Source organism: Xenia sp. Carnegie-2017, unplaced genomic scaffold, assembly GCF_021976095.1.
Source record: "Xenia sp. Carnegie-2017 unplaced genomic scaffold, XeniaSp_v1 HiC_scaffold_24, whole genome shotgun sequence".
NCBI classification, from domain to species: Eukaryota; Metazoa; Cnidaria; class Anthozoa; order Malacalcyonacea; family Xeniidae; genus Xenia; species Xenia sp. Carnegie-2017.
This window is the reverse complement of record NW_025813487.1, coordinates 12,652,197-12,666,198: the sequence shown is the minus strand read 5'-3', so window position 1 is coordinate 12,666,198 and position 14,002 is coordinate 12,652,197. Positions and strand designations below refer to the sequence as shown.

Below are 14,002 nucleotides of genomic sequence, written 5' to 3'. Positions count from 1 at the left end.
TTTTGGTCATGTGCGCCACGGTGAGCCACGGTGAATGTATTTTGATTGCGCAATAAATACAAGTCATATGCAATAGCTCGATTCTTGTCGACTTGCAAAAACGCTACTTCTAGTTCTACTCAGTGATTAGGATCAATGGAAACTTCTAAAAAGATCGATTTTCTTGAAAAGCTCGTCCAAACCTTTCAGCAAGAGAACGCTTGCGAAATTATTTCTGGTGAATTGTCTAACTTGAGGCAACACTTTGGTAAAATAATCAACGAGGAAAGGCTTCGTCGTATAAATTCTACTGGCGATATTATGCTACGAACTTGTTCATTTTCAAAACTGCTGTTCCCTGAAAGCCAAATTGAAAGATCAGGACCCAATGTCCCTGTTAGGTAAGAATTTACATGTATTGGGGTATTAATTTATATTTTAATTTACGTTTGACATCTTGGCCTGAAATATATGATCAATCCGTTAATTTTCAGCTATTCATACTTAGTGTATCATGTAAAATATATGTCTAAAGCTGTCATTATTTTGCATACTCAGTCTGTCTAATGTACGGCCTAAATAATTTTAATTGTTACTGTCTGTTAAAAAAAAATGTTTTACTTCAATATTAGTCAAAGCTAGTCCTTTTTAAAACACAATCAATAATGTATTATCCTTGTCTTCCTGGCATTTTATGTTATCCCCTGGTTAAAGAAACTAACATATCATTTTGAATAACTGTTACTTTCTTTCGCGATTTATATAGAATATTGATGCTATAGTAGATGGAATAAATAAGTCGTCTGAATCCTGTTCGACATGCCTAGACTAGTTCCAAATCTTAGACTATCTGCCTGTGACTTTGACTCTATCATGATGTTACCAAATTAACATAAAGAGAAAATAACTTTCTCAATTTCAATATTATTAGTCTATCTTTAACAGTATTGGTTACCCTTATTTATTCTAATGTCAGAGTCAGTCTAGCAGATTTGTTTCCAGGTAGAACTTGGTATAACAAAGCAGCCATTGATACTTAAATACTAATTTTTCTTTTAGCACTTTAGCCAATGGGAATTGTCTGTTCAATGCATGTTCTATTGCATTAGTTGGGAATGAGACTCTCTCTATTTACTTGAGATTCCTAACTAGTTTTGAAATGTTTGAGAATGCAAATACTATTCTACCCATCCTCTCATCGAGTCCCAGCATAAAAATGGTGCATTCACTTCACTTAAAAATGCCTTTGCCATGTTTATATCCGATGCAGCTCTAACCTCTTTAGAAAATGTGAATGAAATTGCAGCAGTTTTACAAGAAGAAGTGGAAACAGCAAATAATTACACCTTTTCACCCTTGATGTGTATGTTTTCTTTGTCCACTGTAATCCAGTGTGCTATTCAGTGATACTACCCAATTACTAATGATGCTGAAGTGAAAGGAAATTGGGATTTGTTGGCTAAAATGTTCAATTGTACATTATAATCAAAGATTTTGTTGATGGAGTGCAATTGACTATGTCCATATCTTTCGTTGTGCTGCGATGCCACCTTCTTATTTGGTAGATCAAAAATCCCATCCACCAAAATCATTTTGTTACTTTGTTTTAGAGGACCACCTTTGAACATTGCTTTTATTAATCTTGCCATCTTTACGGTTCTTGGATAAACATCTTTGTTGCTGTTGGAAGAAGATCACCTTTGAACATTGCTTTTATTAATCTTGCCAACTTTAGATTATTGGATAAACATCTTTGCTGCTGTTGGAAGAAGACTGCCTTTGAACATTGCTTTTATTAATCTTGCAATCTTCGATTGTTGGATAAACATCTTTGCTGTTGTTGGAAGAAGACCACCTTTGAACATTGCATTCATTAGTCTTGCCATCTTTATGGCTGTTACAAAAGGCATCCTTGCTGCTTTTCGAAAAAGACCATTTGATGGGGCAACAAAGATGGGAAATTATTTTTTTTAGTAGTGAACTGTCTTTTGGTTATTCACTGCAAAAATTACATGCTTCATCTTTATCTCACTCCTGCGGCAACAATCCTGTGATTACAGAAAGGTACGGAAACTGCGTTGATTTTATATCAGACGCCACAAGGTAAGTAAAATTTTTATTCTTCTATCCGAACAGAATTAAAAAAATGGCGATATTAGAAATTTTTTTAGATGAGATTATATCGAAAGTATTGTTATATTCTACATTAAAAATGCCGGAATTCGCTTTTCCAAGAGTCTAGATTTCAAAATTTTCTGGGGGAGCATGCCCCCAAACCCCCATAGCGTTGGCTCGCGCCGAAGCTCGCTACAACACAGGTCAGCCAGAAGCTGGATCCGCCCCTGATAGTAGCTCCAGCATTTCCACTGTCTATACGATAAAAATGAATGACGAAGAAAAACATAAAAACATTAAGTATACAAATGATGAACAAAAAAAGTAACTCATGCTGCTCATCTATAAACAATACATGGGTACATAAAGGTATCAATAGGTTACTTGATAATACATAACGTGTGGAAATGTTTTACTTGGTGGTTAGTCTGTTTATTATCTTTACAACTAAAAACTTATACATTATAACTTATGCCTTCCATCATCACAATGAATGATTCCAAAAACATAAGCCGAGTTCTTTTAAATTATCTCACAAATAAATACGTGCAACGGCAAACCATTTGCCAGATTTGAGTCTTATGGAAACTTACAAGCAGAAATATAAATCTTTTGATAAAAAGCACCAAATGATGTTGAACTTTTAAATCCTGAAAAATGGATGGAGGGAATAGCAAACAAAGCCATCATTTGTTGTTCTGGACCACACCATTATTTTTGCTATTTCTAAAAATTTATTTTTTTAAATTGCTTTGTCAAAGTTATGATTAAGAATCCTGAACATTAAATTTTAATTTGCTTTTTTTTCAAAAGTCAATTTTGTGATTTTACACATCTCTTCAAATTTGAAAAGTTGTAAAGCCACAAAAATCCTTTTCTATCGGGGCAACATTTTTGTCCAACAAACCCTGCAGTTTTTTTACACAGTACGTGTTATAAGTCACATATAAGGTGTAAATTTTATAAACTGCATGTTGTTTGTCATAAATTTTCCTTTTTACAAAGTACGTGTTGTTATAGTTAAAGGGGAACTCCACCCTCACACAATGTTGGTCTTTAAACTTTGTCTGTCCCGTGAAAATGAATATGCGGCAATTTTTTTGTTTGTTTGATTCAATATTTTCACAAAAAATGAGTTGAAATGCTGCAGCTAGGGCATCCGGTGCGTGGGAGCGGAATATGTCAGCGGCTTGTATTTGACGTCATATCGTCAATTGCTGCTCAAAGCTCTATGTAAAGTCAATGCACAGACATAACAAACTTGCGTCAAAATGCTTCTAATCAAAAAATGTTTAGTCAGAATTTTTTATTCATAGGTATATACACAATCAACTTTTATAGCTTACATGCAAGTATTGAGCTAGTTATTTGTATTCTGTTTTAATAGAACGATTTCACATCTATAAAGGCCATTATCGCACAGTTTCCGCACTACATATAGATTTTGAATGTCGATTAATATTATTTTTTAAAAAAATACGAAGGATTATTAGTGTGGAAACTGTGCTGTAATGCCGTTTGCTTCGTTTGCTTGTCCTCCGAATTCAATCTTAACAACAGTTTCCACTGATGTGAAACCAGTCTATTGCCATGAATAACATTGAATAATAATAAAACATGGTTACGTAATTTAGATTCATTATGGTTAGAAAATAATCCTACATAAAACCATTGTAAAATCAGCCTTTCGTGCATAGAATTTAGGTGTAGTTTCCTTGACGTAAAGTATGAACTTATAGTTTCCTAATTATTTGTACATAATTTCCCTTTTTCAAGTCACATTTGGGACAAAAATTGCCAGTGCTATGAAAAACAAACACCCTCATATTGATGTGTGGCATTTGTCTAAATCTGTCACAAAAAAAAATAACAAAGTCTAACATTAAGGGAAATGATGAGTTGACCCATTGGATTAAGTCCATTTCTAATCATCTTTGGTGGTGCTCTGCAAGTTGTAACAAGAATGCAGAAGAATTGGTGGAAAATTAGAAGTCTATCTTTAACCAATAACAAGCATTTCTGGAGAGGGAACACATATTTTCATCAATGTTGCCACCAACAATTAACAGAAAGAGAAACAAGCAGAAAAAGTTGTTATCTCCTACTTCACAAGCATATATTGCTTCAGAGAAGGTGATTTGTGACAAGAGGCTTCTAAAAGACCTGTGGAAGCTATCTGAGTTTTGTCACACAGGAGAGTTGGAGGTTTACCATTCCCTTTACTGAAATACTGCCCAAAGCGAGGGCATTTTTCATTTCCTGGAATGGTAGCCCGCACTCAGTTAGCAGCATTAGATCACAACAACAATATTAACCGTGATAAAGCAGTCATTATTCAGGCACAAACTAAGGGCAAGACCGTTACAAAATGATTTTGCTAAAACAAAGAAGCAATGGGTTGTAAAAGCAATGAAAGAAAAGAAAGAGTACCAGTACGTTGATAAACTACTTGCCGAGGTTGTGAATGCATGCAAAACTGAGGAGATTGAACTTGTACATCATGGCGAGAATCTTCCAAAGAACATTTCTAAATCATGTCCAACCAGGAAAGAAGTACTTGTAAAGAAACATCAGTCTAGATTTGCATAAAATGTCAGTGGTAATGCAAGGTTTTGCCATGCCCATATAATATGATGTTGAATCAGGGAAGACAACTTTTGTACATTCATTCTTAAATATTAACATAGCAAAACCAACATAGTGGAAGCCTTCAAATTGAAATTCCTCTGCCGGGCCAGGTGGAGGAAATGTTTCTCTAATGCAAGTAACTGCACATGATAGCAAGACGACTCTTACTTCTCTACCCAAGATACCCCAGCACCATCTTGTCAACTGTCTATATGCAATATGGCGGTACAGTTTGTCTTCGGGCCATCATATGCTACCTCATATTGCTGCTTGTACAGGTACCAAGCTGTTTGTAAAACCCACCTGTTAAGACAAACCGACTCAAAACCAGGATGTTGTGTAATGCACAAAGGGATTTCGGTGGTCTCATTCGTTTCTACTGCCTCTACATTTTTGTCAACAAATATTGGAAATCTCTTTGCAGCATAAACATTTCTCGTTATTGTCCATTATTTGGCAGTTACCATATTGACACCTGAATATGTTAAAAGAAAGGATCTTGAAAAGTAATTGTCTAAATTTCAATAAAGATTGTATCTTACAATAAAAACTTAAAATCTGAAGTATTATGTGTGTGTGGACGTGGTCAACGTCAAAAACTGAAAACTTTCTTTCGAGATCTAAAGAATGGTCTAGAATAATATAACATTTTATTGCTCACCATTCAAGATCGTCGCGCCGAGGTTCATCCTCAATATACACAAATTCCTGTTCTTCGTTGTCCTTAAACTGGTGAGCTTCTTTGTGTTTATCAGCCGGCCATTCGGGCTCAAACTGACTGACCTGTTAAGACAAACCGACTCAAAACCAGGATGTTGTGTAATGCACAAAGGGATTTCGGTGGTTTCATTCGTTTCTACTGCCTCTACATTTTTGTCAACAAATATTGGAAATCTCTTTGCAGCATAAACATTTCTCGTTATTGTCCATTATTTGGCAGTTACCATATTGACACCAGAATATGTTAAAAGAAAGGATCTTGAAAAGTAAATGTCTAAATTTCAATAAAGATTGTATCTTACAATAAAAACTTAAAATCTGAAGTATTATGTGTGTGTGGACGTGGTCAACGTCAAAAACTGAAAACTTTCTTTCGAGATCTAAAGAATGGTCTAGAATAATATAACATTTTATTACTCACCATTCAAGATCGTCGCGCCGAGGTTCATCCTCAATATACACAAATTCCTGTTCTTCGTTGTCCTTAAACTGGTGAGCTTCTTTGTGTTTATCAGCCGGCCATTCGGGCTCAAACTGATATGGCCGAATATTGTTTGCTGGATTGTCTTCCATTTCACTATCGATTGGTGAATTAGGCCGAGGTTCTTCCAAAAAAGCCATTAAAAGCGATTATTTTTTGTGCAAGGCTGTGCGTTATTATTTTACTTTGTTGTTAACACAACTCCAAATCGGTTTGACGATATGACGTCAAAATAATTTCCGCTGACGCTTTCTTTGCCCACGCTGCTAAACCTCAAAACAGCTCAAATAGCGCACTTGAAGACGCGATTTTGTCAAAACTAAAATAGCTGATGTAAAAATTTCAAAATATAGTAACCTTTGCATAAAAATGGAACTTTTAAGACCAACATTATGTGAGGGTGGAGTTCCCCTTCAAAAATACCTATTTATCAAACAATTTCCGTAAACGGTAAACAACTTACATCCATTTATTTTTTTTTTTTATAAACACGAACAAAATACTTTGCATTTGCTTTTAAATAGTTTATATCTAAATGCTGTTCCTCGATGGTATAGTTCATTAAACACATTTCATTCTCGCAATGTGTAATACAAACAGTGTAACTGACTATCTTTCCGTTTCTTTTGTTCTTATGAGGTGGCTTCTACGAGACTATTAGAGAGTTTACGAAACTTCACATTTTGACGACGACGCCGGGAGTTAATGCTAGTGCGCATGCTTCTTAACATTTTGGCTGCTTCCTTTGGCGACGACGCCGTGAAATCGTCTTCTTTGGACGCGTCCTGCATGTTCAAGATGGCGGATGAACATCAAAACACAAAAAGGTAGGAATCGAACAGTTTTAATTGTTTAAAGCCTTTTTTAGCAATAAGTTATTGTTATGTTCAGTTTGTACTGAGATAAGGGTAAATTATTTAACACACAGAGTACTAAATCGATTGTTTTTCAAATATTACAACTCAACTAATATTTTATTATATTTTTATATACACGAAATATTATATATTTATAATTAGTTTATTTGTTTCGTTTCCTTTGCATTCTTAATTATTTTTGTAATTTTAGCAAAAAAGCAATGACTTGGACAAATGAATATAATGAAATTCTAGTTCGTGAAATGTATTTATTCCAACCATGGAACTTCAAAAAAGGATCACAGCAACGAGGTAATGCATGGGAAATGATCAGTGATTCCTTAAATGATATGGATAGCCCAAGGTTTAACGTGACGCAAAAGTCTGTTCGAGACCACTACACTTTACTTCAAAAGCAACAAAAGAAAAGATTAAGAGAGGAGGAAAAAGCTTCTGGGATCTCTCCAGAGCCATCTGCAGTAGAAACTTCCATTGACGAAATTATTCAATTGTTCAGAAATAGAGATGAAGAAGAGAAAATTTTGGAAAAGAAACAAAAACAAAACTCTGTTGCAGAAGTAGAAAAGGCTGTGGAAATGAGACAACAGTCAATGGAAACATTAGCTGAAACTTACAAAAGAAAATCTCAAAGTAAAGATGGTGAAAAACCTAAAGAAGAATGTCATCCAATGGAACTGAAATCATTGCCTATTTACAACAAAAGTCAAGAGTTGATGCAGAACTTAAAAGAGAAGAATTGATGTTGAAAAAAGCTGAAGCTGATGAAAGAAAACAACAACAAAACAACATCATTTCTCAACAGGAAGCTCTCACTAAAGCATCAACTGCAAATTCAAAACACTGCTTTACTAACATTGATGCAGAATATTGTTAAAAAAGACTGAAATGTTTTATTAAAACAGTGCATATATTTTTACTTGAGAGTAGACCAAACTTTTTTCACATACATAATTTACTGTTATTGATATTATAAATGAAACATTCATAAAGTTATCCATAACAAGAGTATATTTGAGAGATGTTAAAAAATGTTCCTGATGACTTAACTCTGTCCATTAAACAATTAGTCAACTTGATAAAATTGAATATTTTTGAACTTTTTACACAAAATATTCATGTATAGATGGAGGTTGAAGTTCAAAAAACTGTGAGGTTGTAGACCCATAAAAACAGCATCTTGCATTATGAAGTAAGGTACAACAAGTGTACATTTTCCCTACTGCACTAAGTTGTATTTTTAGGTTCTTTTTGAAGTCAAGAAATTTAAAATAATTAACTATGTCCCCAAAAATCCATTCGACAGACACTCTTACACTGCTCATTGCTTTGTTCCATTGTTGTTGTTGAGGAGTTATTCTTGCTCCTTTAAATGGGCATTGTAGTTGAGGTCGATGAGGATAAGCAGGGTCACCATAAATGCAAACAGGAGTTTCGTTGCTCAAATGATCCAGCTGCTGAAGCTTATTATATAAACTGGATTGGGCAAGCATTGCGCTGTCATGGCGTCTACCCTCCACAGGACCAAAGAGATTAGCCACAAGACCATTTGGAACAGCAACTGACTGAAATTTTATGGCATGAACTCTTTTATGGCCATTATAAAGAACTCTTTGATTTTGACCAGATTTAGAAATTGGACGTACTGTCCCATCGACAAAACCAAAATAATTTTCTAAGGCACCACTCTTCTGAAACACTGCATTACAAAATTCTTGAATGTTGCCTGAAGATAACCATGGTTGATCAAATGTTAACAGCAAGCGGTTCCACTCCATGTATAAAAAATTTATGACAGCATTACTGATCATACAGAGTTGAGGGACTGGTCTACCAAATCTTGGCAACATATCCAGGTATCGACAAGGGTAGGCAAAACGTTTCAAAAATATGCACAATGCCTCAACTCTATCAACCTTAAGGCCGTTGTAACATGTAATAAATTGTGGTAGCCTCAAAGCATCCACAAGAGTATAAATGTGTGATTTCATAAACCGAAATTCTGCTTTACACTCGTCGTCGCTTAATTTATCTAAATCAAACTCTTCGTATTTCCAATAAGGCAAATCCGGACTTTTAGCAGTATATAAGTTGAAAAGCAAAATAAAGTCTTCGTCGTCGATTGATTGATCCGAATAAGACATAAAAAGACGCTCTCGAATTGCTCTCCACTTCGGCATTTTTTGTTTTTGAATTTTTTTGAAAGCAATGTTTTCTGATTTTATTCCCGCCAATTATTTTTCCGCTGAGGCGACGTTGTAAATTTGCGTAAACTAAAAATACGCTTGCGCCGGCGTTGTGAAACACAAGACGTCGCCGTCGCGAAAAACAGTGGAACGTAAACTCTCTATTAACGAAGTAATGACGGGGACAATTTCAACATTTAAAGGTGGACCTTCGGGAACTAAACAAAAGTGAAAACGCATTTTTTATAGATTTATGCTAAACGGTCAACTTTAAATAGAAATTCTAGCCAGTGTACTCTATCATTGCTAATTTAATTAAAGGGACAGTATAGAAAAACATGATTGATACAAGTGCCGACCAGCACACGATTTGAGCTTTCAAGATTCGTCCACGACAAAAGTAGTTTCTTTCTTATAGCACAATTAATGCAATCACAGCCGTAATGAATACACATAAAGTAATATTAGCTCACCATATTCAGCAGTTCTAAAACTAGCTGTAGTTGATCTACCAACTCCTTCAGAGTTGCCAGCGGTTACATTTATCATATACGTTGTGTAAGGGAAAAGATTCTCTAATTTGTAAGTTTTTTTAGAGTTGCTTCCCAAGTTTTCTTAAAAACAACGACAGTATCCTTCAGCACTATTAATCGAACTTTAGTCAGAGGATTCAGGACATTTGTGCCAAGATTATCACCAGAGTTTGTGGGATCTTTTCAAGATATCTTGTGGTATCTTGATGAGACTTTGGTTGCAGTAAGATGTGTTGGTTTGTCTGGGAGCAAGTCTGTGTGATAACAAAAAAAGTATAAAATTTTATCCGATGTAGCCTTTATATGAAATCAGTATTCTTTTTTTTCTACATTAACAAGGGTTAAACTTAACTGTTGAAAAAATCTTGCTTAAATAAAGCTTTTTCAACAGAGAAAATAAGTAACACTGCAGCCGTTAGCGAATAAACGAATTTAAAAAAAGTTTTATTATAAAGGATTATTTAAATTGAAACGAAGCTTTCTTTACTTTCTTGTCCTCGCTGTTTTGTAAAAGTTGGCATTCACTTCTGTTTTCTTTTTGTTTTCAAAACTTTTGATGTTTGCTTTTCAATATTTGTTTAGATTTGTAAAATTACCCGTAATGAACCCCGGTTTCAATTGTTACTAATCAAAGACTGCATATGGTCATTGTCCACATTATGTCATTAACAGCATATGTAATAACATGGTTGCCACGAGATCTTTTGTTATCACATAGACGTTTACTGACGTATTTCCTCATCATAATATTCACTAGGGACGTTTAGACTAAATATCCCTAATGCATGAATAATAAAACAAAACGCCAATTCTTGGATTGCATCCAATCTTCAAGGAATTATGAAACAATGTGACCCACCCACGTCGGGTGGTGTCAACAATGGCTTTGATAATATGTTCTCTTGTATTTGACCATCAACATGGTGGCGTGACGTAACATGCAATCCACCTATATTATTTTCAAATTCTATGTCGTCATGTAAGATTTGCTTCGGATTGCATCTTCATTTTTCCACAGCTTGATCATTTTCAATTCTGCTCAATGAAAAAGGTTAACAGCTTGATATGTTAAGCATGTCCCGTGAAACCAAAATAATTCCAGGGCAAGTTTACTAAGTTGAAAGTCCTTTCGCTCGACTGTTTTTACGTCGTTAATTCTTCAGATTGAAACACGAGTAATTTTTCCATATTATTCAAAATCACTATACTTGAAGCATTACAAACCTTTGTGCCTCATAATTTATGTCGTTGAGTAAGAACAGAAATCGTCTTTCCCTTGCATCAGAAACTTTTTTGTTTCAAGCTAACAGTTAGCTCAGCTAACTTGGGCAAACCAGTGATCAAACATCAATAACTTTAACAATGATTAAACTACAGTATATGTAATTGCAAAGCAAATTGTACATAGCTTCACTCATCCAATTCAAAAACAGAATTCACAATTGAGTAGCTAGATGAATAGTTTATTCCATTGCTGACCATGAACAATGTATGCTTCAAACATCGATTATTGTCAATATTGGAAAAGGTGAGCTCAAAATTGGATATGTCATTGTCAAACATAAGAGTCTAATGAATTGATTATTCCCTTCGCAAGCTTGTTATAACAAAGTAAACGCATGCTTTCCTGGATATTAGTGATTAAATGTTCTCTTAAGCCTTAAGAGGCTTAGAAAAATTCCGTCAGGGTGCGCCGTTCTTTTCGGCTCGGCTTGTTGGACATTTCATAACTTATGTCCCTGAAAGCATGCGTTTAGAAAATAATAAAAAGCATTAAATACAAACAATACAAAATTAATATATTTCATATTGTATGAATTGATCCTACATAAGTTGGCAAAAGTTATAACTAGTGCTATAATTAGTTTAGCAGGGAGATATGTTTGAAAAGAGTTGCAAAAAAATATTAAAAATTGACTGAGTCAACTCCATTTACTACAACTCCTTATTTATTAAGTCAGTTAAATTCACGTGATGACAGTATGTACGACTATATCACGAGAAGTACTATGGAACGATTTTTGAGGTAGAAAAAAATTGTGTTGTTATATCATCTACTTTAGCTACCTAAACAGATCCTTGGTAAGAGCTACCATAGTAATTCAGTTTACTCATAGTAAGTTAGAATATTCTGATGATTCCAAAATACAATCCTCTTCTACAATGACAAATCGTACATCCAGTGCCTACGTATACACACAAGTCTAATATTGTGATACTCATTGATAATAACCAATTAGACAGATTGAGTAAACACATTGTAATATGAAGTTGAGTTGTGATTTTCCTTTCTAAAAGCTAAGTTCTTTATTACTTCTATACAATTTACAATCATTCTTAAATAAGTTTGATGAACAAAGCAAACGGTTGTTAAACTAACCTATAGATTGAGACATGAAAGTGAGTAGTTGCCATAGTGTGACTGCTTTGATCAAGTAATTAATTTAATATTGAATTTAAAATAAGAACTATTCTTGTCTTGCAACTAAGATTTACTTAAGAATTTTTCTCGCCCACATCGACTGGTGCCAACAATAACACTGATGAAATATTCTTTTCTATCATACCACCAACATGGCTGAATTGTAAGTCAAGAATTCACTCTTATTAAATGTTGTCAGTAGTCGTCGAACAACTTCAATACGCATTTTACCGCACGTTCGAGTACAAGAGTTTAGATTGATCCTAACGAAGAGCAAATACAGGGGCGGATCTAGAGTATGTCAAATCCGTCGCGCGACTGATGTTTGAAATTCAAAAATTACCTATTCATATTAATTAAAAATCATTAATTATTCTTATTTTCTTATCGCATTTACTTCGTGATAAAAATCCCGCATTATTTATTATTGAAAACTAATGACTAATCCAATGAATATCTCGTTGGTAACCAGATCAGTTGAATTTTAATTGACCTGGAATAACCGACTGATAAGCGGGGTGGCTTGACTGGTTCGACGGATAAAGGAGTCTATGAACGTCAAAAACGCTTATTTTATTGGTCAATAGCCAGATCAGTGGACAGTCTGGAATGGTCTCGACTGATAATAAGGGTGGCCGGACGTATAAGGGAGTCCAATTGCTATCTTACAATTGGTTCATTTGAATTTTGCTTTATTGTGATTGGTTTGACGGATTTCGACTGATAGCCAACTGAACTAACATAGTCAAGCTCACTGTCTGAATTGAATGTTTGATCGTTTTATAGTAATTTTATAAGCATGATAGAAACTAAACTACAATCAGATGGAATTTATGGAAATCTTTACAAATTCATATATTGACATGAATGCTGCTGTCCAAACTGTGAATTTTTCAAGAGGTGAAAAATTTATGGATAAATTTTAAATGCTTGGCAAAGACGATCTCGAGCGACATTTCAGTCATTGATGTTCAAAGAAAGCCAACATTGTTTTGAGTTTTATCAGCAGAAATTTACATCCAAAATCGTAAGTAAAGGACAAGTGAAGTGTATGCATGAATGTAATATATCAAAGTCAATTATGCGAGTGTGTGATGCGATTTATGTCAATATGGCGTATGGTAAGCAGATTGATGCTTCTAAAATTGTTGTTGACGAAGGACTTTTAGCTATGATTTCTTTAGTGCTTGGGAATCGTGGCCGTTATATGGCAGCGAAATCCTACATTCCTGCAAATATATTTCAATGGACAAAAATCTGTAGCCATAAGGCGCCATACTATTATTTACTTTATCATAAACAAATGTTTGGGGTTTTCAGTTTATGATCATTGATCATTCAATCATTGGACAGTTATACTACATATTGTTTAAGATTTGAGAAAACTAACATTGATTACATGAGAAGCTGTTTACTATAACCTGTGATTTTGAGTCTTCTGATCCATGAAGCTTTTATTTTGACAATTTGACTGGAATGGTATTAAACCTGAGTATTTCACATACATGAAATGTTGTCCCATGTCACATATTGTCCCCTTTTCTAACTGAACACCTCATGTAGAGATGTAAAGGTGTGTTAATCTACGGCTCATACCAGATTGTTTGCCATAAATTCCAAAGGGCTATTGATGTATGAAAAGCATTTTCTATAAAGTAAAAATGTCTTCTATGTATGCAGATAAACCTTGAAATTTGGCAAAACAGCAAAGTATTTTCATGATCACTAGGTAATTTTTCTGATGATCATTATAATTTCTAAACTAAATTATTTCAGATTTACATTTAAACAAGCTTTGATCATATGAAAAGATATTTATCATAACCAGTAAGCATGACACATGAACCAATTTTAACATTCATGTAATTATATAATTAAAGACATGTTGGTTACATTCTGTTTGTATTTGCAAATACAATGCTACTAGTGATTGCTATATAGCACACCTTGCATATACTTACAGGAGATAATAGTCTAGTGAAATGCCTAATAAACATTTATGGCATTAAGCTGTCCTTAACTGCAAATTTTCACTCTGATAATTTTGCTTAATCTTTGGCAGA

The 14,002-nt window shown here is 34.3% G+C and overlaps 2 protein-coding genes across 3 annotated transcripts in view; one reads left to right on the top strand and one right to left on the bottom strand.

Moving 5' to 3' along the window:
• Nucleotides 1-1,801: 1,801 nt before the first annotated feature.
• Nucleotides 1,802-7,877, top strand: LOC124450453. Of its 2 annotated transcripts, XM_047001147.1 has the most exons (3): nt 1,802-2,082; nt 6,563-6,750; nt 6,992-7,877. In XM_047001147.1, exons 2-3 carry the CDS (start codon nt 6,629-6,631, stop codon nt 7,539-7,541), a joined length of 672 nt encoding a protein of 223 aa, XP_046857103.1. In that variant the 5' UTR covers nt 1,802-2,082; nt 6,563-6,628; the 3' UTR covers nt 7,542-7,877. The 2 variants fall into 2 exon arrangements, with proteins under 2 accessions (XP_046857103.1, XP_046857101.1); XM_047001145.1 differs by lacking the exon at nt 1,802-2,082 and having other exon boundaries at nt 6,314-6,750.
• A 1,194-nt stretch (nt 7,878-9,071) lies between these two features.
• The window catches only part of LOC124452167, a 70,081-nt gene continuing 65,150 nt past the window's right edge, over nt 9,072-14,002 (bottom strand). Inside the window, exon 8 of the mRNA XM_047002753.1 lies at nt 9,072-9,202. Coding sequence (XP_046858709.1) covers nt 9,072-9,202 — 131 coding nt within the window. The remainder of the gene's footprint in view (nt 9,203-14,002) is intronic.

Bases quoted from the DNA above. Each gene is read 5' to 3' on its own strand.
- LOC124450453 (XM_047001147.1), top strand. From the start codon at position 6,629: ATGCTAGTGCGCATGCTTCTTAACATTTTGGCTGCTTCCTTTGGCGAC. The intron at 6,751-6,991 runs GTAGGAATCGAA...TTGTAATTTTAG, and splicing joins GAACATCAAAACACAAAAAG to CAAAAAAGCAATGACTTGGA.